We start from the raw sequence: 27,607 nt of genomic DNA on the forward strand, positions 1-27,607 counted from the left end.
ACCCGCTACAAAACCATGCTGACTATCTCCAATCAATTCATTACTCTCCAAATAACTATAAATCCTATCCCTAATAATTTTTTCTAAAACCTTGCCCACAACAGAAGTGAGACTCACCGGTCTATAATTCCCGGGGAAGTCTCTGTTCCCCTTCTTAAACAATGGGACAACATTCGCTAACCTCCAATCTTCCGGTACTATACCAGAGGCCAACGACGACCTGAAGATCAGAGCCAGAGGCTCTGCAATCACTTCTCTTGCCTCCCAGAGAATCCTAGGGTAAATCCCATCCGGACCAGGGGACTTATCTATCTTCAATCCCTCAAGAATATCCAGCACATCCTCCTTATCAACTGTAATACTGTCTATTCTACTCCCCTGCAACCCAGTGCCCTCCTCAGCTATATTCTTGTCCCCCTGCATGAACACCGAAGAGAAATATTGGTTCAATGCCTCTCCAATCTCTTCCGGTTCCACACATAACTTCCCTCTGCTGTCTATAACTGGCCCTAATCTTGCCCTAACCAACCTTCTCTTCTTGACATACCTATAGAACGCCTTAGGATTCTCCTTAATCCTATCAGCCAAAGTCTTCTCATGTCCTCTTTTAGCCCTTCTTAACTCACTCTTCAACTCCCTCCTAGCCAATCTAAAGTTTTCTAGTGCACTACCCGAGCCCTCAAGTCGCATCCGAACATATGCCTCCTTTTTCTTTTTAACCAACGAATCAACTTTTTTCGTGCACCACGGTTCCCTAGCCCTACCAATTCCTCCTTGCCTGACAGGGACCTACCTATCACAGACTCGCAGTAGCTGCTCCTTGAAAAAACTCCACATTTTGGACGTTCCCAGTCCCTGTAATCTCCTAGTCCAACCTATGCTTCCTAATTCTCTCCTAATGGCCTCATAATTACCCTTCCCCCAGCTAAAACTACTGGCCTGAGGTTCATGCCTATCCCTTTCCATCACTAAGGTGAACGTAACCGAATTGTGGTCACTATCACCAAAATGCACCCCAACTTCCAAGTCTAGCACCTGGTCTGGCTCATTTCCCAGCACCAAATCCAATATAGCCTCACCTCTAGTTGGCTTATCTACATACTGACTCAAAAAACCCTCCTGCACACTTTGTACAAAAACTGACCCCTCTAACGAGCTAGAGCTATAGCAATTCCAATCAATATTAGTAAAGTTAAAGTCCCCCATAACAATTACCCTATTACATCCGCCTCATACAGTAGAGGTCCCACATTTACCTGAGCCACCCACTTCCTATTCATATATCTGTAGAAACTCCTATTGTTTTATGCTGCATGCAAGCTTTCTCTCAAAATTCATTTCTTTTGCTGCTGGTACCAAAAAGCTTCCCCGTCCTCTGGTCTACCACTATCCCTTGCCACTTTGTATATCCTGCTTTTCAACTTATTATCTTTAACCTCCTTTGCTAACCATGGATTTTGTCTCTTTCTCATGGAATCTCTCTTTTTGATTGGGATGAACTCCTGCTGAGCATTTTGGACCTGTTGTTTGAACATCTGCCACTGTTTATCTGCTGATATGTATCTTAGCATGTTTACCCAGCTACCTTAGACAACTACTCCCATTATAATTGCCCTTATTTAAGTTGAAGACACTGGTTATAGAACCATGGCATTCACACCCAAATCTATTATACTGTGGTCACTACCCCTAGGGGATCCTGAAACACAAGATTCATTATTAATCCTTCTTCAATACACAAAACCAAATCTAAAATAGCCCATTCCCAGGTAGGTTCCACAATGTACTGCTCTAAAAAGCAATCCTCTTGCACGTGAAGAATGTATGCATCGTGCAAGCAGCCCAAGTACCTTGCACACATCTACAGAATCTGGGTACTGTGGTGACACACAATCTGAATATCAGAGTGAAACCCATTCCTGTCTGCAAAGGCTGGCCAGCTGGCATCTTGATGGCCCATGGATGTGATCAATGGCACTCAGCAATTGCTGCGAAGCCTCTCACCCACTCAGCCAGGCTGACCTGCTCCATCCTGAAATTAATAAATCTTTTCTTTTCATGCACCCCAACAGGACATCAGTGAGTAGCCTGACGCAGCTGTGTGCAGTTTACGGACAGACTCCACATCAATCACCCTCGGCACCATGGAACGATCCAGAGGCATAGAAGTTTAGTATCACTGTGACCTCCAGAGCCTTGGATATTGGGTGTGCTCCCACACAACTGGGGCTGGCTCAGGCCCAATTCTCAAGTGGCTGCTCATCACGGCTTTATCTGAATGTCAGAACCTTCTGCCATTTTAAGGTGATTGGATTGCTGCCTGTACACCTTGGTAGCTGGGAAGTGGTATCTTCTGCTGGGGCAATCTCCTTGCTCTCTCTGGTGGCCCTGATCATCCTGTACTTGCACTTCTGCTCAAAGGGGCTTACATCTGATAATCAGGTCTCCTCAACCTTTGTTCCCTCGCCTCCTCAGAGGAGGTAGTGCTCCTTGCCGAGTAGACAATAACAATCAGCAAGTTTGCTCATGGACATCACTTGTGCACAGAAGGTGACAGAGGGACACAAACCTCCAGGAGCAGAAACGTGGTTTAAGCTCAACACACCGATGTTCCCAACACACGAAACACCATTAACACTCCAGAACACCGCCTCGCTTCATTCTTACAAACAACCAATTCTTCAGCTGAGCCCTTCTATTCCACACAAGTATGCAAAAATAGCACATTTGGTTGGTCCATCTGCCCATGTTGCTCATGCAATGAGCTTAAAATTGTATGGGCAAAGTTAAATTTGAGTCAATTGGGATTTTAATCCTCGCGTTACATCTGTTATCCGCAGGCACATTGTTGATCCCCACCAAAGTATCGCACAAACGTGTAATGATGCGTGCCTGAATTCACCACACGCTATTTAACAGTGTTCCAGGTTGGGCACACACCCGTCCAGCCACTGTAAGATTCCAGTAGCATTATCAAGTAACCAGATGTCGATGATAAAAACAAAAGTCAAATTGAATTACCTGACAGACAGATGTAGGTTAAATATTCCCCCTGACCTCCTGTTGCTAGGAATGGAATCTTTTTTTTGGTTCTTCGCTTGACCTGGACTGCTGCGAGCATTCTTTCATCATGTGGAGCAAAAATCTCCTTGCTGATAGCAGATTTGGCACTCATCTTGGATTAAGAGAAGGCAGCTTACTTAACGCACCTAAAGGAAAAAAGTAGTAATTCAGTATTGTGTATTTAATCAGATGCAAATAATTCACACAACAACCACAGAAAGTTTACTTAAAGATAACAAACCCAAAACGGATAGGATATCACTCATGTTCTAGTTTTTTTTTTAACAATACAAAAAAAATTTAGCATATTCTCATCACTGTTACCAGTCAGTTGATAAAGCTTATTTGCAAACATAGCTTAGGGAAATGCAGACAGAACAAAAACTCTGGGAAAAATTAAGTTTGAGCCACAAGATGTTAAAATAGATTCCAATTTATTAGTAACAGCTTGTAGTCTGACCACAGGACAATTGATGGATGCACTGTGCGACAGAGCTGCACTAAGAGAACATAACCCCATGCAAACAGGTGCACCAAAAGCAAAGCGGGTCACAACTCATCAAAAACTGTCCACCGGTTTCAAGTCAAGGCAAGTTTGCATAGGCAATGCATGGAGACCCTGTAAAGGATTCCCAGTCCCAATAAAATACCTACAAGGGGAATTGTTAGGGAATTGGAGTTAAACTAAAAGTAAAGATTTCACTAAAAAAAACTGATAGGGCTTTTTAATTTCACTGAGGAATTGGGATGCTGATCAGACTAGTAGTAGGGTAAAGCCAATACTTTGATCAGCAAAATAGTATCTGGCAGTCTAGTGACCGAGCTCAAGCCATGCTTGGTTTGCAAACAGTTCTCTCTCTCTCTCCAAGAGTCAAGATGTTGTGCCAAAAGCAGAAGAAGCTGTCTGTGTTAGACCCCAGAAATTCTTCTAAACTAGAAGAAGGGTTCCCAAATGAAAATTACAGGCCCTGTGTGAATATTATTTGCTGCATTTGGCTCAGTGTTCAAACCCATGGATGCTGTTTTTGAAGGTGTATTCTCCGAACATCAGTAAGTAGGTTCTTGCTAAGCACATGCAGCTTGATCAGGCTGTCAATGACCTCTTCCATCATCTTACTAATGATCAAGAGTGGACTATGGACGGTCATTGGCTGGATTGGATTTGTCCTGCTTTTGTGTACAGGACATCCCAGGGCAATTTTCCACATTGACAAGTACATGCTAGTGTTGCAGCCGCACTGGAACAATTTGGCTAGGAGTGTAGCAAGTTCTGGAGCATAAGTTTTCAGTATGTCAGTATTATATGCCAGGGCCCAAAGCCATTGCGCTATCCAGTGCCTCTGACATCATCACTCAGCACTTGTGGCTGAAGATTGTTGTGACTGCTTCGGCCTTGTCTGTTGTGAATGTTTTAGCCTTGTCTTTTGCATTATATGGGTTGTGCTCTTCTAGCATGGAGAATACGGATATTTGTGAAGCCTCCTCCTCCAGTGAGTTGTTTAATTGCTCACCACCATGACTGGATCTGATCCTTTGGTTATGGAACGGTTTGCTGCTTGGCACACAAGTAGTCCTGTGATAAAGCGTCACTAGGTTGACACCTCATTTCAGTCTAGTGTTGCCCCTGGCATGCCCTCCTGCATTGAATCTAGCTTGGGCTGACAAGTGGCAGGTAACATCTGCACCATAAGAGCCAGGCAATAACCATCTCCAGAGTGAATCTAACCTTTGTGCCTAAACATTCAACGGCATTGCCATCTCTGAATCCCCACTATCAACATCCTATTGGTTGCTATTGACCAGAAACTGAATGGAACTAGTACTTAACTGGTTGGAAAGAAACAAATGTAATTTTACTCGCATCTTTTACAATCTCAGTATGTCCCAAAGTGCTTTAAAGCTAGCTCATTATTTTTGAAGTGTAGTCACCATGGTAATGTTCAACATGCAGAAGCTAAGTTTACTTACAGCCACATGACTACAAATACATTTTCTAGTCATTAAGTGATATTGATTGAGAGATAAAATTGTCAAGAACATCAGGGATAACTCTTCTCCGTAATAGTGCGACTGAATCTTTTATATTCACTGAACAAAGCGCGCAGTTCCTTGGTTTAGTATCCCATCCAAAAGATGGCAGGCACCCCTGACAGTACAACATGCCCTTAGTACGATACTGAAGCATCAGGCTCGGTTTTTGTGCTCAAGTCTCTGAAATGAGGCTTCAACATGTCAATGTATCAGCAAGTGACAATTATATTGTTACAGTAATTGTCTTATTATAAACAGGTAATGGTTATAAGAGTATAAATGGGTACCGCTGGAATAGTTGCTGTGGGGATTTTATAAGGAATTCGTAACTCTGTCAAAATAGAAGCATGATAAACTTGAAGGTAAATGACAAGCTACTATATTATTTCTCCATCGTATACCAACAGTCAATAATAACAGAACCTACAAACTTCTGACTGAATGAGGACACAATTATCCACTGAGATACAACTGACGCACATATGCGCTCTGGGCCATCCAGAGTTTGCCTCGTTCACCTTACTGCTGCTTCTGGGACTTCGCTATGGGAAAATTGACTGACAGATCTTTGAAATTGCAGTAGTGAAAATACTGTTTAAAAAGTATGCAATTGGCTCTAAAACGTTAAGTGTACGGTTGGAGGTCATGAAAGGCAATATATTAACAAAAGTTCTTGTCTTTCACTACTTTAGACACAAACATTACATCATACCATTCGAATAAACTTTTATTCTTTTACTGTGGCAAACTATATATCCGTAAACTTGGTACTTAAGAATACATGATCACAAGGTGTCTGATTATAGTTTCCGCACCATTGGTAATTGTGAAATCCATGTGGTCAACACATGGGAGCTCAGCATGTTAATTATAAAGCTGAAAAGCAATTATAGTTATTTCAAATCAAGATGTTAACTGCCAAAATAAACTGCCACAATAATGCCTCATCACAGAAGCTATATTTTTCCTGAATATTTTTCTTAATAAATTGTGCAGTTTTGACCACAAGTAATCCACTTACAGGTCAAGTATCCTTTCAGAAAACTTTCAGGGCCACTGGGTTTTTGATTTCAGATATTGCATAAAGGCCTACTTACATTGCAACAGTCAAAGCCTAGCTAAAACAAAATGGCTAGAAATGTAAGGTTGAATACTGAATAACTACAGAATGCAGTCAGCAAGGCTTCTGTCAGTTTGGGTCACAGACTTCCTGTGCTAAAGATCAACATGGTTTTAAAAAAATGCAGTTTATGGATGTGTTCAGTTTTTGAATTTGCAAATAAAGAACACTCAACCTTTAATATTCAATGTAATAACAAGCCATGGATGGGGGTACAACATAAAACATGCAATTAACACCCCACTAATCACAAATGCCCTTTATGGTTTTGGAAGGACAGCTTTGCGTACAGTTATGATGCCCTTCATTAACAGGAAAATTGAAGCTATTATAGACAGTGGCATTATATGGTCTAGTAATCCAGAGACCCAAGTTCAAATCTCACCATGGCAGATGGTGAAATTTGAATTCAATAAAATCTGGAATCAAAAGTCTACTGATGACTATGAAACCATTGTTGATTGTTATAAAAACCCACCTGGTTCACTAATATCCTTTAGGGAAGGAAATCTGCCATCCTTACCTGGTCTGGCCTACATTTGGCTCCAGAGTTACAACAATGTGGCTGACTCTCAAATGCCTTCTCAAATGGAGGGCAGTTAGAAATGAGCAACAATTGCTGGTCCAACCAGTAAAGTTCACACAAATTAATTTAAAAACACGAAAATGCTACTTAACGCAAAGTACTGCAAAGCTTCCAACGTCCTTTGAACTCCATTCTAGAAAGTTCTCGGCCTTTTGGCTAAGATCAAGCATAGTATCGACATGCTGTGCTTGGTTGAAGTCATTAGGTTACATTTTAGCTTCATTTGAAGGAATTTTTAAAAGCGGCATCTTGGCCTTTTGGCTAAGATGTAAACAGGGTCAAGCTTTGGAGGGGGTGCAATGCCTACTCCAATCAGCTTGGGTCATGTAGATCAAGCCCTAGACAGGAGGTGAGAGCCCTGTCTTGTCAGCTTGGATCAGGAATGTCTCAATTTGTTGAGACTCTGAATTGGGCTTGATTTGATTGAATTGGAATAAAAACAAAAAAAGATAAAATTGCAACCAAAACCCAGTTATGCTGTCCCTATAACATCGTCGCAAATTCTGAAGCACGGCCAAACTTCTGAAACAGTGAAAAGCTCCATTACTCAGTGAAGTTCTTTGAATCAAGTGTTCTGCCCTCACTAAAAATATTCAAGTGTAACAAAATGTTCTTCCACTGATTCTTTGATATTATGTGCTCAAGAGATTTATTTTACGGAATATCAGGTTACAGATATTAAAACACTTTCAGTTTGTGGCTTTGACTTGAAAATTAATACCAAATGCTGTCTTAGCTCTCTTTGTTCCCCTGCCTCCAAGCCAGTTCTGGGGAACAATCCCAAGTGTGTTCAACAATGCCATATTTCAAAGAGCCATCGAAGGAGACAAGGCTATCAAGGCTGAAGATTTTAATTCCATTAGCTATTAGGTGAGCACAACTGTGTTAAGGACATACATATCCATTGAAACAGAGAGAGCAGTAAAAGATCATCCATTTTTGCCAAGATCACCAGCAGCACTTTGATCTGTTATTTGAAAAGCAATACTTCAGCAGGTATTGTCAGTATTCAAAAGTTAATTTTACACTTGAAAGAGTGCAATAATATAAGAACATAAGAACATAAGAAATAGGAGCAGGAGTAGGCCATCTAGCCCTTCGAGCCTGCCCCGCCATTCAATAAGATCATGGCTGATCTGTTGTGGCTCAGTTCCACTTTCCCGCCCTCTCCCCATAACCCTTAATCCCCTCTCTTATCAAGAACCCATCAACCCGCTTCTTAAAAATATTTAGCGAGGCAGCCTCCACCACCTCAACAGGCAGAGAATTCCAGAGATTCACCACCCTTTGAGTGAAGAAGTTCCTCCTCAACTCCGTTCTAAACCGCCTCCCCTTTATCTTGAGGCTGTGCCCCCTAGTCCTACTGTCTTTTTTGAGCGGGAAGAGTCTCTCCACCTCTATCCTATCCATCCCATTCATCATCTTATACGTCTCAATGAGATCTCCCCTCATTCTTCTAAACTCTAACGAGTACAAGCCTAGTTTATTCAGCCTCTCCTCATAGCTCAATCCCCTCAACTCCGGTATCAGCCTAGTAAACCTCCTCTGCACTCCCTCCAGGGCCAAAATATCCTTGCGCAGGTGCGGCGCCCAAAACTGCACACAGTACTCCAGCTGCGGCCTCACCAATGCCCTATACAGCTGCAGCAAGACCTCCCTACTTTTATATTCACTCTAAACTGATGTCATGATCTAACGTAACAGACCAAGATCTTTGAATTAACAGCATCAGGGGCTAATTTTCTTGGCTTCTACATTGATCGGTTTCCACTGTTTTAACAACTGTTTCTATCATTATGGATAGGACCCAGGCACTGGTAAAAAGAAAGGGTCATGTTGATTTTGATTTGATTTATTACATGTCACATGTATTAATATACATTAAAAAGTATTGTTTCTTGCTTGCTTCACAGACAAAGCATACTGTTCATAGAGAAGGAAAGAAGGGTGCAGAATGTAGTGTTACAGTCATAGCTAGGGTATAGAGAAACATCAACTTAATGAGGTAGGTCCATTCAAAACTTTGATGGCAGCAGGGAAGAAGCTGTTCTTGAGTTGGTTCGTACATGACCTCAGATTTTTATATCCTTTTCCCTGACGGAAGAAGGTGGAAGGGAGAATGTCCGGGGTGCGTGGGATCCTTGATTATGCAGGCTGTTTTTGCGAGGCAGCAGGAAGGGTCGACAAAATCAATGGGTGGGAGACTGGATTGGGCTTCATTCATGACCCTTTATAGTTTCTTGCACTCTTGAACACAGGAGCCATACCAAGCATGAGTTCCTGGCACAACATCAAAAGGGAAAACTGACAAGTGAGCCATCATTCCTAGATGCACAACGAACAAGCAACAAGAATGGATTTACCAACTCCAAGACAGTATTACACTGCGCATTTCTGGGAGGGATGGCATGGAGTCAAGAGACAACATAAAGGCCTTACAGGTGCCAGATGAAAGGAATTTGTTTTTTCACGAGGGCTAGAAGTGCAACTGAGTGATCAGAAGAGAGGAGGAGATCAGGAAAATAGAAATGGGTCACATGGAACAGAATATTTTGAGCTGGAGCTTGGGAAGCAGACAGGGAGAGAGAGAGTTTAGAAAATTGCAGAGGGTAAAGCAGGAGTTAGGGATGGGGATGTTCAGGACATATGTGGAAGCCAGAAAGCATATGAAAAGTCACAGAAGGAAATACGTTTACACTGGACAAAAGGAAAACAATTGCCATAGGGCTCTGAATGACTATAATGGCCTTGACTTTAACTCAAAATGAATAGATTAAAAGAAATAATCAGCAGATTGCTATGGAGTGACAGTCAGAGTCATTATGTCACAGAAGGAGGCCATTCACCCCACTGGATCCATGCTGTCTTTCTACAGAACAGTCCAGCCAGTTCTATTCACCTGCTCTATCCCCACAGCCCTGCTACCCTTAAGTGCCTATTTAATTTCCTTTTGAAATCATTGGCTCTGCCTCCAGCACCCTTTTGGGCAATAAGCTCCAGATCATTAACACTTGCTGGATAAATATGTTCTTCCTCACTTCACCACTCTATGCCTAATTCAAACCCTAAAACCTGTGTCATCTGCTAATGGCACCATTAACCAATGGGAACAACTTTTCTTTGTCTACCTTGTTGAAAATCTCGTACACTTCTATCAACCTCCTCTCGATCTCCTTCACTCCAAGAAGGACAATCAACTTCTCCAATCTTTTCCTTATAGTTAAGGTCCCTCATATCTGGAGCCTCATCCTTCATCCTCTGCACCCTTTCAAGGACTGTCACATCCTCCCTAAAGTGTGCTGACCACTCGTTCAATAGATCCTGCCATATTCAAAGATGTAAGCACATGCACCAACACGGTAGCACAGTGGTTAGCACTGTTGCTTCACAGCCCCAGGGTCTTGGGTTCAATTCCTGGCTCGGGTCACTGTCTGTGTGGAGTTTGCACATTCTCCTCGTGTCTGCGTGGGTTTCCTCCAGGTACTTCGGTTTCCTCCCACAGTCCAAAGATGTGCGAGTTAGGTTGATTGGCCATGTTAAGAAATTGCCCCTTAGTGTCCAGGGACACGTAGGTTAGAGGGATTAGTGGGTATAATATGTAGGGATATGGGGGTAGGGCCTGGGTGGGATTGTGTTTGGCGCAGACTCGATGGACCAAAGGGCCTCTTTCTGCACTGCAGGGTTCTATGAACCCCCCCTCCATGGCCTGCGGTACCTGCACTGTCTTTAGAATCATGAAGTCTATATTACCTCTTCCTATCCCTTCAACCAAAATGCATCACCTCAAGCTTATCAAATTTCATCTGCCACTTGTCTGCCCATTCTGCTCACCTATTTAACTCCAGTTGCAGCCCATTGATATCATCCTCATTTTTCAACACCCCTCCAGTCTTGGGATCAGCAAATTTAAAGGTGAAGCCCGAGATTATTTTGCAACATGGTTTGACCATACTCTACTGCTAAACCAAAGCTGCAGTGTAAACACTTTCACTTTGAGAAAGAAGAATTCTGAGCTAATCTTTCAGTATAGAACTAAAGCATCAATCGCTCAGTGGGTGACATCAATAACTCAATGCCATGACTGTCTTTTATAAATACACCCTGCCAAAACTGACCTCAGTTTTCATTATTTTGAAGTTGCAGGTACATCTTTCTCTGAAGTGTATGTCTGTTGGTGCAGAAGATGAGACACCGGCTTAGTCATACCAACTTGGAGGACATGGTGCAAAGGGCAACACTTGTTCAAAAAGCATCACACTTGTCCAAAAAAACAATTTTGATTGAGGAAAATAAAAGTACAACCGCGTCCCACAACTGCAGCAGCAGTACAACCGCGTCCCACAACTGCAGCAGCAGTACAACCGCGTCCCACAACTGCAGCAGCAGTACAACCGCGTCCCACAACTGCAGCAGCAGTACAACCGCGTCCCACAACTGCAGCAGCAGTACAACCGCGTCCCACAACTGCAGCAGCAGTACAACCGCGTCCCACAACTGCAGCAGCAGTACAACCGCGTCCCACAACTGCAGCAGCAGTACAACCGCGTCCCACAACTGCAGCAGCAGTACAACCGCGTCCCACAATGTGAGCTGCAGCATTGCAGAAGAATCTCTCGCTACCAACAGAAAGGGGTGCAGCAAGCTACTTGTAATTAATTACCTGCAGCCCTGAAACTTAAGTTCAGCTTTAAATAGCAGGAAGACAGGAAAATTATGCATATCCCAAAGATCCTGCCACCCAAATTAACAATCCCATGTTGACGTGACCTTACCCTCCGCCAGAAAAGCAATCTGTCACTCTGATTTTCTCTCTTCAACAGAGTTAAAGACCAAAACACCTGCGTCTGAAACCAGAAAACAGCCTCAAATGCAAGTGTGGTTTGTCATTGTCTTGTGGTGGAGATGTGCCAAATGAGAATATTTTTGATCATTTAATAATTAAACATGAAGGTGGGAGAGAGAGACAGTTTCATTCTGCTGAAAGCACTTCACTTTTACTGCAATTTCCTTATCGGGGTGCAGGTCGGAGATGAGAAACCTATATATAATCCTACCTTGATGAAAAACTGCACTGCTGCTGTCCAAAATGTCAGACCACATTACATCTCAGACATTAACCAGAAGGAATCTCAGAATGCTGTATTTGATTCTAAAATGTTAGATCACCACCAGAAATAAACAGCCAACGCAAGTACAAATTACACATCATATCTGCAAAATAACACTTTGGCAGATGCTATTGTTATGCAAATGACAATGGAAGAGGAGATGTGACAGCGCCAAACAAGACAGTAACTCTGCAAGAGAATAAAGCCCAATTTATTAATATGTGGGATCGTTTACCTTTTCAGGTTGGGATCCCTCAGGAAAACCTAAAATAAAGTTTAAAAGTCGCAAGTGTTATGACCAAGTGAGGAGGGGGAAAACGGATCCTCATATTGCTGACTCAATTGACCACAACAGGTTTCCTAGACAGATATTCTCAGCAATTCAGTGAGTACTTAATGATTTGTGTGCTATGATCATAAAAGAATCAATAGGACACATCTTCTTGAGTTTAATAAAGGGTTCACTTTATTATACTTATGCTGACCTAATTATTTATGCCCATGAACTTTCCACATCCCGAAATCCTCTCTATCCCACCCTCTTATGTGCTTAAAATATAAAAAGGATTACCAAGTCATGTGACCGCAATTCCCCAACAGCAAGGGTATTCAATAAAATACACAGTCCATGTATATCAAAGGTGATTCAATTAGTTCCTGTCCGGAAGCTAACCTAGCCAGGGTCCCACTGTCCAAGTGGTTAATCTTAATAGCCCATCTCTAATAGTTATGTACTTCACATGATTGCCATAGATGCCATTCACCTGACAAAGGGACTAACCCGAAAGCTAGTGAGTGTACTATCAAATAAATCGGTTGGACTTAAACCTGGTGTTGTCGGACTTTTTACTGTCTTCACATGATTGCCATAGATGCCTTGCTAATAAAACAGGAGGGGTGAGCCCTTCACACTCTTCCTGAAGTCATTGTCTTTGATAGGTTTAGCAACTGGCCCCAATGAATTGGAATGTGAAACATATAACAATGCAAATTAGGGTAAGCCATCTTGGGCTCAGAATTCAAATCACTCCAGTCTGTATTTTTAAAATGTCTATTTTTAAAAGTTCAATTCTGATTTCCAGCAATGGATTAAAAATCATTCTTTGACATAAATACATCTTAACGACACAAGAGAATAAGGACAATGCATTACAAAAACTTCAATTTTAAAAAGGAATATTTTGATATATAGGCTGCTGCAAGGGTTCAACTCTTTGAAACTTCACGTCCTATCAACAAACTGTTTGAAATTGCAACAGCACTATATACAAAAACTCTGTTTAAAGAATTATTTTTGTGTAATCATCTCAAATTTGAGAGTTTAAGGATTAAAGTACAACGTATTCACTTATACATAAAGGCATCGAGAACTTTTGAGAAGTGCCTGCAATTAGTAAGTTGGGAAATTTCATAAAACCTACAGCACAATCACAGAACACCTCGCAACTAAAAGGGAAAAGCTTTGTAAAATTACTTGAATTTGGGAATGGATTCCAGTCGCATTTTTCTGATATATGTCACCCTCACGATGCTGATGGCCTAGAGATGAGCTTCCAATCATCTACCTGCTCGCTGAAACTGCCTACTTCCAACTCCATAGCATTATTCAACTTTGCCTGTACTTCAGCTTATTTGATCCCGAAACCCTCATCCGTGTCTTTTGGTTCCCTCTAGACTGATGCTTCTAATACTCTGGCCAGCCTCGCATTTTTCAATTTACATTAGCATGAGTTCATCCTAACTCACACCATTCTACTGTAATCATCCATGTGCTGACTGACTGTCATGGGTTCCTGGCCTAACAACACCTTAATTTTAAAATACTCACCCTTATTTTCAAATTCCTCCATGGCATCATCTTTTCTCATCTCTAACTTTGTCCAGCCCTACAACCCTCCAAGATCATAGAATACCTACGTAGAATGAGATCATTCAGCCCATTCAGTCTGCCCTGACTCTTACCCAGGCTTACTCTAAAACCCTGCTAAACCCCTTAAACCTATTTATCTTGGGGCACTATAACCACTACACTCCTTGAATTCTGTCCTATTACAATGTTAATTGCTCTCTCGCTGGCAGCTGTGACTACAACTGCCTTGGCTAGCAGCTATGGAATTCACTTCAAAACATCTGTACCCTTCTTTTTTCCTTCAAGGCATTCCTTCAATTGTACCTCTTTGGCTCAGCTTTCGACCATCTGTCCAAATATCTGCTTGTGGTTTGGTTTCAATTTTTTCAATGAAAGCAGAACTCTCGTGTTTTAGTAAATTGAAAAGATGCTATATAAATGCAAGGTGCTCTTGTTGCAGGAAAAGAATTCACAATACAAAGCAGAGTCAAAATATAGTGCCATGGCCAAATCACCAGAGCTGGGAGTTGAAAGTTTGCCAAAATCATCAACCGAAAATGAAACAAAAAATAAGGGAAAACAAAAATAGAATTTATGCTGCTCAGTAAAGGGCTGTGAACTGTCCAATTTACTCACTGCCAGATACCCTTTTTAGTGAGACAACCATTTGTGTTTAAATCCTGAACACCAGCAAGTTTTATAAACTGGAAAAAAAAAGCAATTATAACGACAGCATGTAGCTCAACATTCCATTTCAGGATACATTTCCAACACCTGCAGTATATTGCTTTTTGTTTACAGTCAAATAACCCATCACAATTTCAATCTAAGGCTACACGTAATAACGGGTCTCTTGACCAAGGCAGAGAGCTGCCTGCACCTGGGCAACCATCTCAGCACTGTTTAGGATAAAAAGTAAAGCTTCTCATCACTGCAGACACATCTCATCAAGGCGTAGGAGTCACTATCCCCATGTGAACGAAGGGAAAGGCTACACTGTTTAGCACTAATGCAAAATACTTGAAATGTGGGAACAAAAAACAGAAAATGTTGGAAGCACTCAACAGATCTTGCAACACCCAGGGAGAAACAAAAAGTTAATATTTCAAATTGACGAGTCTTTCCTCAGAACTCATTTTATGTTGGATTTTAGCTGCTGGTAATGTCACTCAACTTTCAAAATACATGGTTGCTTCTTGGACCCTGAATCTCGCAAAATGCATACGATGAAGAGGTTGCGTATCGTATAAAATGATCTTTAAAAGGTGGCTGGATCCATAGAATCCCTACAGTGCAGAAGGATGCCATTTGGCTCATTGAGTCTGCACTGACTACAATCTCACCCAGGCCCTATTCCCGTAATCCCACATATTTACCCTGCTACTCCCCTTGACACTAGGGTCAATTTAGCACGGCCAATTAACCTAACCCACACATCTTTGGACTGTGGGAGGAAGCCAGAGCACCCCGAGAAAACCCACACAGACACAGGCAGAATGTACAAACTCCACACAGACAATCACCTGAGGCTGGAATTGAACCTGAGTACCTGGGGCTGTGAGGCAGCAGTGCTAACCACTGTGCCACCGTGTCACCCATTTATTCTAACAGAATGTTAATGTCCATTCTAGCAGATCCTCAGAAACACAAAACTGCTACATATGCAAGAGATTAGGTGAGAAACAGACTATACATTAATACAGCAAAATGCTTTTCTATAAACACCCTTTTGCATTAACTTAGATCCAGAAAAGTGGATTAGGCAATGTCAGATGGCCCTTGCTTACAAATCTCAGCTACTTGAGCCCAATTCAAAACATCCAACACGTGGCATCATAGAACCAGGTTCCCAGCACAGCCCACGGGCCTTACACTGAGATTTACAAAGTAGTAATGAATTTTGTTTACACGGAAAATGGATAAGATCATATTATTTTATGTCCAGAACATAAATATTCCTCAAATCCCCTGTAGTAAATATAAAGAAGCTCTAAAGGAGTCGTACAGACTCAAAATGTTGCGCCCTCCACATATGCTGCTAGACTTGGGTATTTCCAGCATTTTCTGGTTTTATTTTATATTAAGTATGAAGCATATATAAACATGCTCAGCCCTCCATATCCATATCCTAAGCTGCTGCCCCTACAACCTTCCAAGCACTGCTCCTTCTTCAAATTCTGGCATCATATGCATCCCTGATTTCCTCTGCCCCATCATCTTCCACTATCTAGACCCTAAGCTCTGGAATTTCCTAAAGAAAACCTCTGCTTCTGCCTCTCTCTTTGCAATCGACCTCTGACCAACATTTTTGGTCATCTAAAATATCTCATGTGGCTTGCTGTCAAGTTATGTCTGATAACATTCCTGCAAAGCGCCTTGGAACATTTTACTATGTTAAATTTACTACATAAATGCCAGCTGTTGTTGCTGCTCAGACACCAGAAAAATTAATGGCCTTGATAATAGAGGAAACAAACGGCCAATCATTCACACTGCTCCAGTTAATGTGCCCCTCCGTGATTACAAAGTGCTCACGTTAACCACTAAAAACTAATCGCAATACTGAGAGCTTCCATTTACTCTACAGTTTCAGAACTGAAAAGATTTGAAACACCTACTTTAGCACTTCAAATTATAATTCTATCCATCCTTCAGAGCAGTGGGTACACAATCCAGTAAGTTGCTTCGTCAGCAGTCGAAGGCAATCCAACAGTGAAACGCACAGACTACTTGGACTAAACTGCCTTTTTCTATTAAGTGACATGTTAGAAGATTACTACGCAGAATCTACAGCACAGAAGCAGATCATACAGCCTAACTGATCTATGCCAGTGTTTAGGCTCCATTTGAGCCTCAGTCCACCCTACTTCACCTCACCCTAATCAGCATACGTTTCTCCTCCTTTTTCCCCTCATGCACTCACCAGCTTCCTGTCAAATGCATCATGTCATCTGCCCAAACCAAGCCACATTCAAGTCATATGCAGGTGAAGGTGTCTCCCAAATTCCTTACATTAATAAATTCTAGGTCTTGTGGGGGTTCTCCCCCACAAGTGAAAATATCTTCTCTATATCTATCTGATCAAAGCCATCCAAAATTTTAACGCTCTCTGTTAGATCACCCCTTCACCCTCTCTCCGATAACTGTATACCTTCTCTAGTATCACAATGTCTTCAAGATTCCTTTTCAGAATGCTTTTAAGGATAGCATCCTCATGGGTAACCTTTCATCTGGATCTCTACGCACTGAATTGCTGCTGCATTTCCACAATGAAATGGATCATTACTCCAAAACAATAACACCCAAACTGTAAAAATAGTTCATCATTAGCTTTTCACTTTGCACCTTCATATCTGCAATATTTTCACGTAAATAAAGTTACACATCACAGCTATGGCAACAATTAGCACTTCATTTGGAAGAAAATTGCTGTCAACTGACTGAGTTAAGCTTTTAAATTACAGCTACACAAATAATAGCTATTTTAGCCGCAGTAAATAGTCTCATAACACCAGGCTAAAGTCCAACAGGTTTATTTGGTAACATGAGCTTTCGGAACACCACACCTTCATCAGGTGAGTGTCTGGTAAAGGAGCAGTGTTCCGAAAGCTCATGCTACCAAATAAACCTGTTGGACTTTAACCTGGTGTTGAGAGACTACTTACTGTGCTTACCCCAGTCCAACGCTGGCAACTCCACATCATGGCTATTTTAATTGATTATTGTAAAATCTCTGTCAATTACACTGCTCAAGTTCTCTGCCCAAAGGTATGTCGACCCACAGCACCACAATCTCCACCACAAGTGGAGAAGTCCAGAGTCCACCTCAGCTGGAACTGGGATCAAAATCCTACTGGCCCCAATCTGATCCTACACTGGCTGTCCAGCCAACAATTCTCCCAAGGAGTCCGAGTTGCTGCGGCAGCATACACTTTCAAATGCACGCTGTAGCCTAGAGCCATGGATAGTGATGGCAAAGCTTCAGATTCTTCCATCGCTTGTCTGACCTGGAATCTCTCTCATTCTTACTACATGCCATTGGCAGGATTTACAGGCTGATAACCAGCCTGCTTGGCCCTGATATAAAGAAACTTCCTTGGCTATCAATTCCTCGGGTGAAACTTGAACCCTGAGCTTCTTGCTCAGAGGCAGAGACATTGCCCACTATGCCACAAAATCTCCTCAGTCACTCGGGGACAGAACATTTCACTTTGGCGCCAATGCAGACAATATCCAGACAAGGCTCTATCCAGTATCAGCTCCAGCTTTAAAAGTGAAGACTGGATCAGGGCCCAGAAATTAGGAGTTGCTTCAACATAGAGAAACTCAGTGTTATAGGACTTACAACAGTGCACTGAACTGATCAGTCAACATAGTCGCCCACATAAACATACTGCAGGTATTACCACAAAACCAGCTGCTTAATGCATACAATACTTCCTGTTTGAAGTGCTCCCAAGAATCACATACCAGAAAATCCTTGCTACACAGCCAGAACTTCTCAACTTCAATACATTGTGGTTAGTGACAAAATCCTACCAAATTTTCTCACCTGCCTCTATTCACTCTCAAACCATAGCAACTAATATAAAACATTTGTATGAATCACCCTGATGACAAAACAGAATTTTAGCCAAAATATATCACTGAAAAGTCAGCCTGACTTGAAAGAGCCAAATCACAACTCTTGAAATTAAACTAGGAAAAAGTGGAAGCACTTTGGACAAGAGAAACAAGCTATGAGTTCTGTAACCCCAGGAACATCATTTTAATTAATGAACTATAAACCTCCTATTAATAGCAGTGCACTTGTGTGCTCCAGGAGTACAAATTTTACACATCCATGCATAACTGCAGTATTAAATAGCAAGTACCACAAGCACAAAGGTTGAAAATGGATTATGAAACAATATCAGAGATTGAAAGAGCAGAGGGTTCATAGAAGAAACTCAGAGGCAGGTTTTAAAAGCCAAGTTGATCACTACTGAACTAGCTCACATCTAACAGGGCCAAGCAACCTGCAGTGTTCAGGAGAACCCAAGCAGTATATGCAATCAGATTTCACCACCAAATTCTCAGAACTTTCAACATTGGGGTGGCCATGGCAAGGTTCATCCATGCACATGCATTGCTGTTTAACAAGTTTAAAATCAAAAGCAGGGAGCTTTTTTTTAAAACACCCAAATTAACTTTTAAAGAAATTTCAGCCCATGCCAAACTTGAAGCAGATATGTCTTAGGTTTGGAGGGAGAGGGGGAAGGGAGAATAGAACCACTAGTTATAGAATAGGTGAGAAATAGTTAGGGTGTGAGCACCAAGTAGTCTTGTACCTGGGATCACAACATAGTTTCCCCAAACACAGGTAGCAAATTACTACAGCACTTTGAGAATGGAGTGCTCAATACAAGAACAGAAACCAATTTTCTGGCCTAACATCCTAGAATTGACAGAATGAAAATTGACAGATAATTTAAGCCCCACGAAGAACTCTTTATTCTTTGCTAACAAAAGTGTAGGTCTCAACCATTTGGCTCTGAACCTATTGCGTCATCGTGTGAATATCTTTTTTGTGCACCCATATAAAACTGGTGAAAATTGCACAAGCTTTGTTTCAGATAGAAATGGGATGACTTTCAACTGGGGTCAGCTTGGACTCACCTCATTGTTCCATAAGGTGAAAGGTCAACATGCTAACACAGTCCTCTATTCCCCAAAAAGAAATTTACTCAACTTAATTCCAAAAACATTTGTATTAAACTTGTAGCTAACAGATAATTATTCTATCAATGGAGAACTTCCGTAATAAGGACCTGATGATCTCATTGCTTCTTGATGCATCAGGACTGAAATGTGACATCCTTGTCCCAGATTTCAAATTCAGCAATTTGATACCTGCCTCACATTTTTCTGACCAAGGTCAGAACCGTGAAATTACATTTTTTTCTTCTTTTTCTTTTTGTGAATTGACTTTAAAAACCACAACTTTTTCTCCCCCTCATTGACTATCGCGCTCCACAGTTTTCTGATCCACCATTTGCATCTGCGAGGATCAGCTCATAACTTACTTTTCATTCTCTCCGATTACCTGCCTGGTGGCAGCCCAGAACTAAGTGAGATTCCACTCATCCTATTGCAGGCAAGACACCACAATGTTTTTGTATCAAATCTTGGCGTCCAAATTATGATTCCCATACTAATTGGATCACATTGCTTTATACCAATTCTTCAGACAGTTACCTGGCCATAAAGCATTCTAAACAGACAATCCTATTTCCATCTTGTGCAAAATGTGTCCGATTACAGCACAGAACTACTACGTGCTCAGAACAGCCTATGCTCTGTTATGCACATTAACTGGTTAGGTTTGGAATGCATAGTAGAGAATGTACTCCACAGGAGATCAAAGCACAAATTACGAGGCAGATTTGGCCCCAGCGTGGACTGCCAGTATTGGCCGAAAGTCTAGGTATTGCAGATCTTGGGCTGGTTCCTCATTTAAACAAAGCTTTACACAAAACTAATATTAATGCCACCATCAGCACATAATTTGCACACATTTGTAACTGAATCTCTGCTTTACTGTGGGTGGCATGGTGGTTAGCACTGCTGCCTCAGAGCGCCAAGGACCCAGGTTTGATTGCCAGTTTGGGTCACTGTCTGCACGCTCCCCCCATGTCTGCACAGGTTTCCTCCAAGTGGTCCGGTTTCCTCCTACAGTCCGAAAGGTGCTGGTTAGGTGCAATGGCCATGCTAAATTCTCCCTCAGTGTACCCTAACAGGTGCCCAAGAGTGGCAACGAGTGGATTTTTCACAGTAACTTCATTACTTGTGACACAATAAATAAACTAAAAAAAAGGAAACAATACTTTAAATTTCAAGCTTCGCTAACCAACTGATCACTAGCATCAATTGCCAAAGTGATGTGAAAATAACATTCCTTATTTATTGTTTTTGCACTTTAGATTCTCAAATACCTACACAATTATCAAGGTCAAAAGTAGCAAAAACCTTCAGATAAAAGCAAAACACTGCTGGAACCAGAAACAAAAACACAAAATGTTGGGAAATTTCAGGTTTTAGGTTTTCTTTCTTTTGACAAGTCAGCCACACAGTGCGTGTTGCCCTGCTACCACTTAAGTACAATTGGTCAACAGGCTATCACAAGTCCATTATCAAACCCAATTTTTAAAAATTTTTTGTACTCCATTCTTAAAATTAGAAAGGCAACACCCAGAAGCCTAAATCCATTCCATGCTTGCTCCAAAAGCCAAATTCAAATCCAACTGAATCCAATTCAAGGTCGCCACAAGAGGCACAAAACAAGGTCCAAGCTGATACGATGAGGGATTGCCCCCCCATTTTGGGCTTGAAGCGATACTATGGCTGATCTTAGCCAAAAGGCCAAGAAGTGATATTAAACCAATACCCAGTATGAACAGATAGCAACTTCAGTGTTAGCACGAAAAACAACCTGCTACGCCCGAGAACCACTTAGTATACAGCGCTTGCAACAGAATCTGCCTCTCTCAGATTGATTTATTCAACTATCAGCAAAAAATGCACAATGTGAAGCTGCCCCACCCCCAATGGTCTGGATTTGCTGTGTCCATCATCTGGGTAGATGGAAGGGTGTAGCAGACAACAATTTCACAACAAGGCCTTTCAAATCCTAACAGAATTGTAATGAGGCACACACTATTGTAAAAGTTTCCTAACATTGCAAAGTTGCAGCTTGTTCAAGAAGAAATGGTTTATAGCCAGTGAGAGATGAGCTATAACAATGATTTGTCATCAATGGAATCTCGCTTTTCCTTTAGCAAAGTTGATACATTGCACTGTTTGGAATCCAGAATACATTATACAAAAAAAATTTCTTGACATAAAGGTCAGCATCTGGTGAATACAGGAACATCAAAATGCTATTATATTCCAACGTGCAAAACCTAACATGCTCCATAGCTATAGAAAGGATTTAACATTCACACAATCAGCAAAGCTGCTTGGATTCTCAACTTCCCAATGACTGATGTAAATTCAAAAAATACTGTATGAATTTCAGTGTTTTGTTGAATTGCTGCCAGCTGTCTCCAACAGGATCTGAATGACCTTATCAAATCAAGGATGTTTACAGTAACCTAGAACACCCATGTTGGTAGATTAGATTTATTGCTGTCTCGTTCACTGGGTGGGTTTAAAGCAAAAGATGTTCAAAGTGTCATTCGGTTGTTCATGTGTTGTATGCTCAACATTAAAATAGCATAGTATGGAACAAAGCAAACTGTATAAATCTGCAGTCTGTTATTATAACACAGGGGTGGAGCACTGATAGTGAAGCAAATTAGCAAGATTAGATTACCAGATTATCTATTAAAAAACGTGCTAATACTCTGCGATAAGGCAGTTTTGTTTCTTCACTTTTGATGTGTTAAAACCAAGACTTACAAAGGGAAGACAGGATCCAAAACTAAAGGTTTAATTTCTGATGTAAGGATCTAATAATATATTCCAGTATTTACTATCAATAAGGCTGTGTTGCTACCTCCAGGTTTATCATGTACATAAATCCCTCAAATTCCTAATGTGTCCTCTTATTTTAAATCAGATTAGAGATTTGACAAAACATGTTTTATGTCATCTGACGATAATTCTTAATATACAGAATGGATCATCTTTGCCCAACATCCTTGCTCAGGGAATGATGTACATGACGACTAATTGGAGTTGTACTTGTAAAAGCATAGGATGCCTACAATTACATAGGACACATATTACATAGGACAGCACAATAGAATATTCAGCCCCAACAGCTGGAAGAGAAGAACTCAATAACTCACTTTGGGCACTGAGTTTGAACAGCAAGTCAGCACTATGACAAAACATACAGCCTGATTTGCCATAAGTGAGGCAGAATTTCATCTGATTTTTACATCACAGAGGTACTGAATGGCAACAGACAATGTCTGTTATTGAGGCCTGTGAACCACTGAATCCAAGTACCACAGGATGGGACTGATTGGGACAAAAATGGGGCTCTCCCATACTCTGATTAGCAAGAATCATATTAAACAAGAACATGATGGTAGTTCCAGCACTGTTCTTGTTTTCCCTTCAGTCTTCCTGCATAGGTGAATACCATTGCATTTCTGTAACCTCCCTGATTTTGGTAATATCATTCAACTTCTCCATTCTTGATTTTGCTAATTGCACTTGAGTTATTCACCATGCCTGGTTGTCAAAAACCTTGATGTGGAAATGCCGGCGTTGGACTGAGGTAAGCACAGTAAGAAGTCTCACAAACACCAGGTTAAGTCCAACAGGTTTATTTGATAGCACAAGCTTTCGGAGTCTCACCTCTTCATTAGGAGAGTGAGGATTTGTGTTCACAGACTTGCATTCCAACCATTTTCTTGTAAATTGAGTTTGTGTCCATATATTCCCTGTTTGTGAACACAAGTCCTCACTCACCTAATGAAGGAGCAAGACTCCAAAAGCTTGAGTTGTCAAATAAACCTGTTGGACTTTAACATCTTGTTGTGAAGACTTCTTACTGTGACGAAAGCCTGGCATAGTTCTGCCTGCAATAGGGCATCCAACCAGAGAAATCAAGAGGCACATGAAGGCTGATATCTCTGCCTACCTAGCATTGATTTCATTGATTAACAGAGTAATGAGACTTTCTTTGGATGATTACTGTCTAGAACCACAAATCACTGGAACTTCGATGTCCCAATAGCTTTTGTTACTGCTGGTGTACAAGCCTCCTCACACCTTACTTTACACGAACATCAGCATATTCTCCTACTTCCCCCTCCCTCGTACACTCATCTAACATTCCCTTAAACGTACCTATACTACTCGCCTGCACTACGCCATAAAGGTAACAAGCTCCACATTCTGATTACACTCTAGGTAAAGAGGTTTCTCCTCCCTTTATGTAGAGAAAAACATTCTAAGATGCTTTAGAAAATAATGGACACAGTCAGCTGAAAAGATAGATTCAAAGGTAGGAAAGAGACAGCAAAGAGGGTCAGAATTCAAAGAACAGATCCCAAAGGTGATGGAGCTGGGACAGGGGAGGGGCGAGTGGACAAGCAAGAGATTCTGCGATACAATGTTGGTGTGCAGCCTCGACATACAAGAGAAGGTTTTCACTTATTAGCTTCAGTCTTTTTTTTTGTTTTTACTCCAATTCATAGAACACAGAACAATACAGCACAGTACAGGCCCTTCGGCCCTCGATGTTGTGCCGAGCTATGTCCAAACTCAAGATCAAGCTATCCCACTCCCTACCATTCTGGCGTGCTCCATGTGCCTATCCAACAACTGCTTGAAAGTTCCTAAAGTGTCCGATTCCACTATCACAGCAGGCAGTGCATTCCACACCTCAACCACTCTGAGTAAAGAACCTACCTCGGACATCCCTCCTACATCTCCCACCATGAACCTTATAGTTATGCCCCCTGGTAACAGCTACATTCACCTGAGGAAATAGAGTGGATGTACAGAGATTACCTATCCCCCTCTTATAAACATCTATTGAGTCGCCTCTCATCCTCCTCTACTCTAAAGAGAAAAGCCCCAGTCCTCATAAGACCTACCCTCCAGACTAGGTAGCATCCTGGTAAATCTTCTCTGCATTCTCTCCAATGCTTCCACATCTTTCTTATAATGAGGTGACCAGAACTGCAATAATATTACATAGTATTCCAATAATATAATAATAATATTCCAAACGTGGTCTCACCAAGGTCCTGTATAGTTGCAGCATAACCCCATGGCTCTTAAACTCAAACCTCCTGTTAATAAACACTAACACACTATAAGCTTTCACGGCCCTATCCACTTGAGTGGCAACCTTCAGGAGTTCTGTGGATATGAACCCCAAGATCTCTCTGTTCCTCCACATTCCTCAGAACCCTGCCGTTGACCCTGTAATCCACATTCAAGTTTGTCCTACCAAAATGAATCACTTAGCACTTATCTGGGTTAAACTCCATCTGTCACTTTTCTGCCCAGCTCTGCATCCTATCAATGTCTCTTTGCAGCCTGCAAGAGCCCTCCACCTCATCCACTACACCAATCTTGGTGTCATCAGCAAATTTACTAACCCACTCTCCAGCCCCTCTTTCAAGTCATTGATAAAAATCACAAGTAGCAGAGGACCCAGCACTGATCCCTGTGGTACACCGCTAGTAACTGGCCTCCAGTCTGAAAATTTTCCCTCCACTCCCACCCAATTCAATCAAGTCCTATTCAGAGTCTCAACAGGTTGAGACATTCCCGATCCACGCCAACAAGACAGGGCTCTCACCTCCTGCCTTGGGCTTGATCTACATGGTCCAAGCCGATTGGGGTACGCATTGCATCCCCTCCAAAGCTTGATCTTATTTGCATCTTAGCCAAAGGCCGAGACGCCACTTTTACAAATTGCTTCAAATGAAGCTAAAATGTAACCTAATGACTTCAACCAAGCACAGCATGTCGATACTACACTTGATCTCAGCCAAAAGGCTGAGAATTGAAGCAGCATGGAGTTGTACATTTATGAATTTGTTTTAATTTTTCATGAAGGCATGCACGACCGAGTACCCTTTACTTGTCATTGGCTTGATAGAATCACCAATTAAAACTGTTTTTTAACATTTAGAATATTAACTTCCTGCTCCAGTCATTTTCCTTAGTTCCCCCATCAATTGTCAGACCACCTAATTACGGAGCACTGGTTGATGATGCATTTTCATACATTAGGCTCAAAATGCAAATGAAGCTCTATTTCATAAATAGCTCAACGATTCCTCAAATACTTGCACTAATACATTCTGTATTTTGCAAACTCTACAGACAGTAAAAAGCCTGTGCATCACACATTAATTGAACCACAGGTGATGAATAAAAAGCCATGGTTGCATATTTAAGCATTTTATATGATCAAAGATAATTTATGCTAAACAGATTACTTCAACCATAAGCATATTGTGTATTCAATCAGCAATTCTGCTGGAATTTGAACAATAAGAAGCCGACAGATGCAACATGCAGTAAAACAAGCAGTATCCATAGTTTAAGAAAGGTTAATCCTTTCTGCTCCCAAATATAATTCTCTCTCTCAAAAATTACAATATTTAGAAGTATTTCAAATTAAACAATAAAACAATTCTCGCAATTTTTTTAAAGCAGAGAAAACAAGTCAAAGCAAATTACTGCAGATGCTGGAATCTGAAACAAAAACAGAAAATGCTGAAAAGTCTCAGCAGGTCTGACAGCATCTATGTGGAGAGAGAATAGAGTTAATGTTTCAGGTCTGGATGACTCTTCATCAGAGCTCCTGTGAAGAATCACGCTGACTTCAAAATGTGAGCTCAATTCTGTCTTCACACAGATAACAAAATGCTGGTTTGCCACAAGAATATTCCCATCCGAACTCAGTTTTTTGGACTCAGACGTAGGACAACAGCTGTGGCCAATGAGCATCAGATTTGAGTACCACATTGGACAGCTGCTAGCTATTTAGAAAGATATTCTCATTTTGTGCATGAGAGCAGTCTGAAGTGAGACTTAAAACCCTTCACCATTTGATTCAAAACCCACTAAGCCCAAGGTTCACCCCATCCAACCCAGTATTAAAGTTTAAAAATCCATTTACTAAGAAGTCTTCAACTTTTGTTGTCTCACGGTGATAGATTTCTTACCTGTCCATCAATAACAGTTTAAAAGAACAGGGAACTGTAAGAAAGTACTTTCAGAAATAGTCGGCAATACAAATTCACATAAAACAATCTAGAAAAATGGTGCATTTCACAGAACCCTGATGACATCCATCTCAAGCAAGCAGTACAAAGCAGAAACTATGGGTTATTATAAAAGCCACTGCAGAAAAGAAAAAGAATTCCCAAAACCAAAGAAAATTGTCATTCCTTGCATCATTCACATTTAAAGATCCAATCCCTCTGAAGCATACTCAAAATGAAATAATTCATAGGGCCCTACCCACATCTATCCCTGCCTGTGCTTACTTCTCACACTGCCTCCTTCTTTCAGTACAGTATTACAATGTCTATTCGATACTGCAGTCTGGAAGTGCCTCAACAGCGCGCCCTCTGGAGCAACCTAGAAACACTGACAGCAACTTTCTGGATTTCTGCATTATTTGTGGAAGAGTGGACCCCAGAAGTTGATGCCACTTGCAGTGGAGTAATGATGGTGAACAGAGTCTCATCACCACCACCACTGCAAAATCCAGAACACTGACAATACATTTACAGTTTTCACAGAGCAGAACTGCAACAAACAAACGCCAGAAACAAGTAAAAATTCCACCATCTTGCGCAAAAGGAATGGACCGACATATGCAAAGATTATAATCCAGCGGCTTCGATTAGTGAAGAATCATGCTACGGTATCTGACAGGCAAGAACCCTGCTTTCTATCTTTGTGGAGAAATCAGAAAAATTGAAGACCATCATCTCCAAAACTCCAGCTGTAACCCTATGATCCAATATATTGACAGTGAAATTTGATTTGGGGTTTAAAAAAAAAGGAAATTGGTGCCATCATAAACCAGTGGCATTTTAAATGGGCCCCACTTGGTTTCAAAACTCCCACATGGCTCTCCCCAACTAAATGAAAATAGAAGAACCCTGAAATAATCCTGATTGGTACGGTCCAATCATAAATATCAATCTTAGAGTCCACAAGGCAGGTTCTACCATACTATAGAAACCTGAAATAGATTACAGAATTTCTTTTGTTACTCACTCTTCACATCTGGCCAAATCCAAACTAACAGAAAAAAGGGTAAAACAACTTATCAAAATAAACTGAAACATGTGCAATTTTGATGGTCAAATCCT

At 41.3% G+C, this 27,607-nt stretch overlaps 1 protein-coding gene across 2 annotated transcripts in view; it reads right to left on the bottom strand.

The window, feature by feature from the left end:
- stxbp6 (syntaxin binding protein 6 (amisyn)) overlaps positions 1-27,607 on the bottom strand; it is a 188,510-nt gene that overhangs the window by 156,841 nt on the left and 4,062 nt on the right. For both annotated transcript variants that reach the window (XM_080203169.1, XM_080203168.1), the window contains exon 2: positions 3,022-3,209. In XM_080203169.1, coding sequence (XP_080059295.1) covers positions 3,022-3,175 — 154 coding nt within the window. In that variant the 5' untranslated portion in view covers positions 3,176-3,209. The remainder of the gene's footprint in view (positions 1-3,021; positions 3,210-27,607) is intronic.

The sequence above is a fragment of the Carcharhinus amblyrhynchos genome, chromosome 14, assembly GCF_965287045.1.
Source record: "Carcharhinus amblyrhynchos chromosome 14, sCarAmb.v2.hapA, whole genome shotgun sequence".
Classification (NCBI taxonomy): Eukaryota; Metazoa; Chordata; class Chondrichthyes; order Carcharhiniformes; family Carcharhinidae; genus Carcharhinus; species Carcharhinus amblyrhynchos.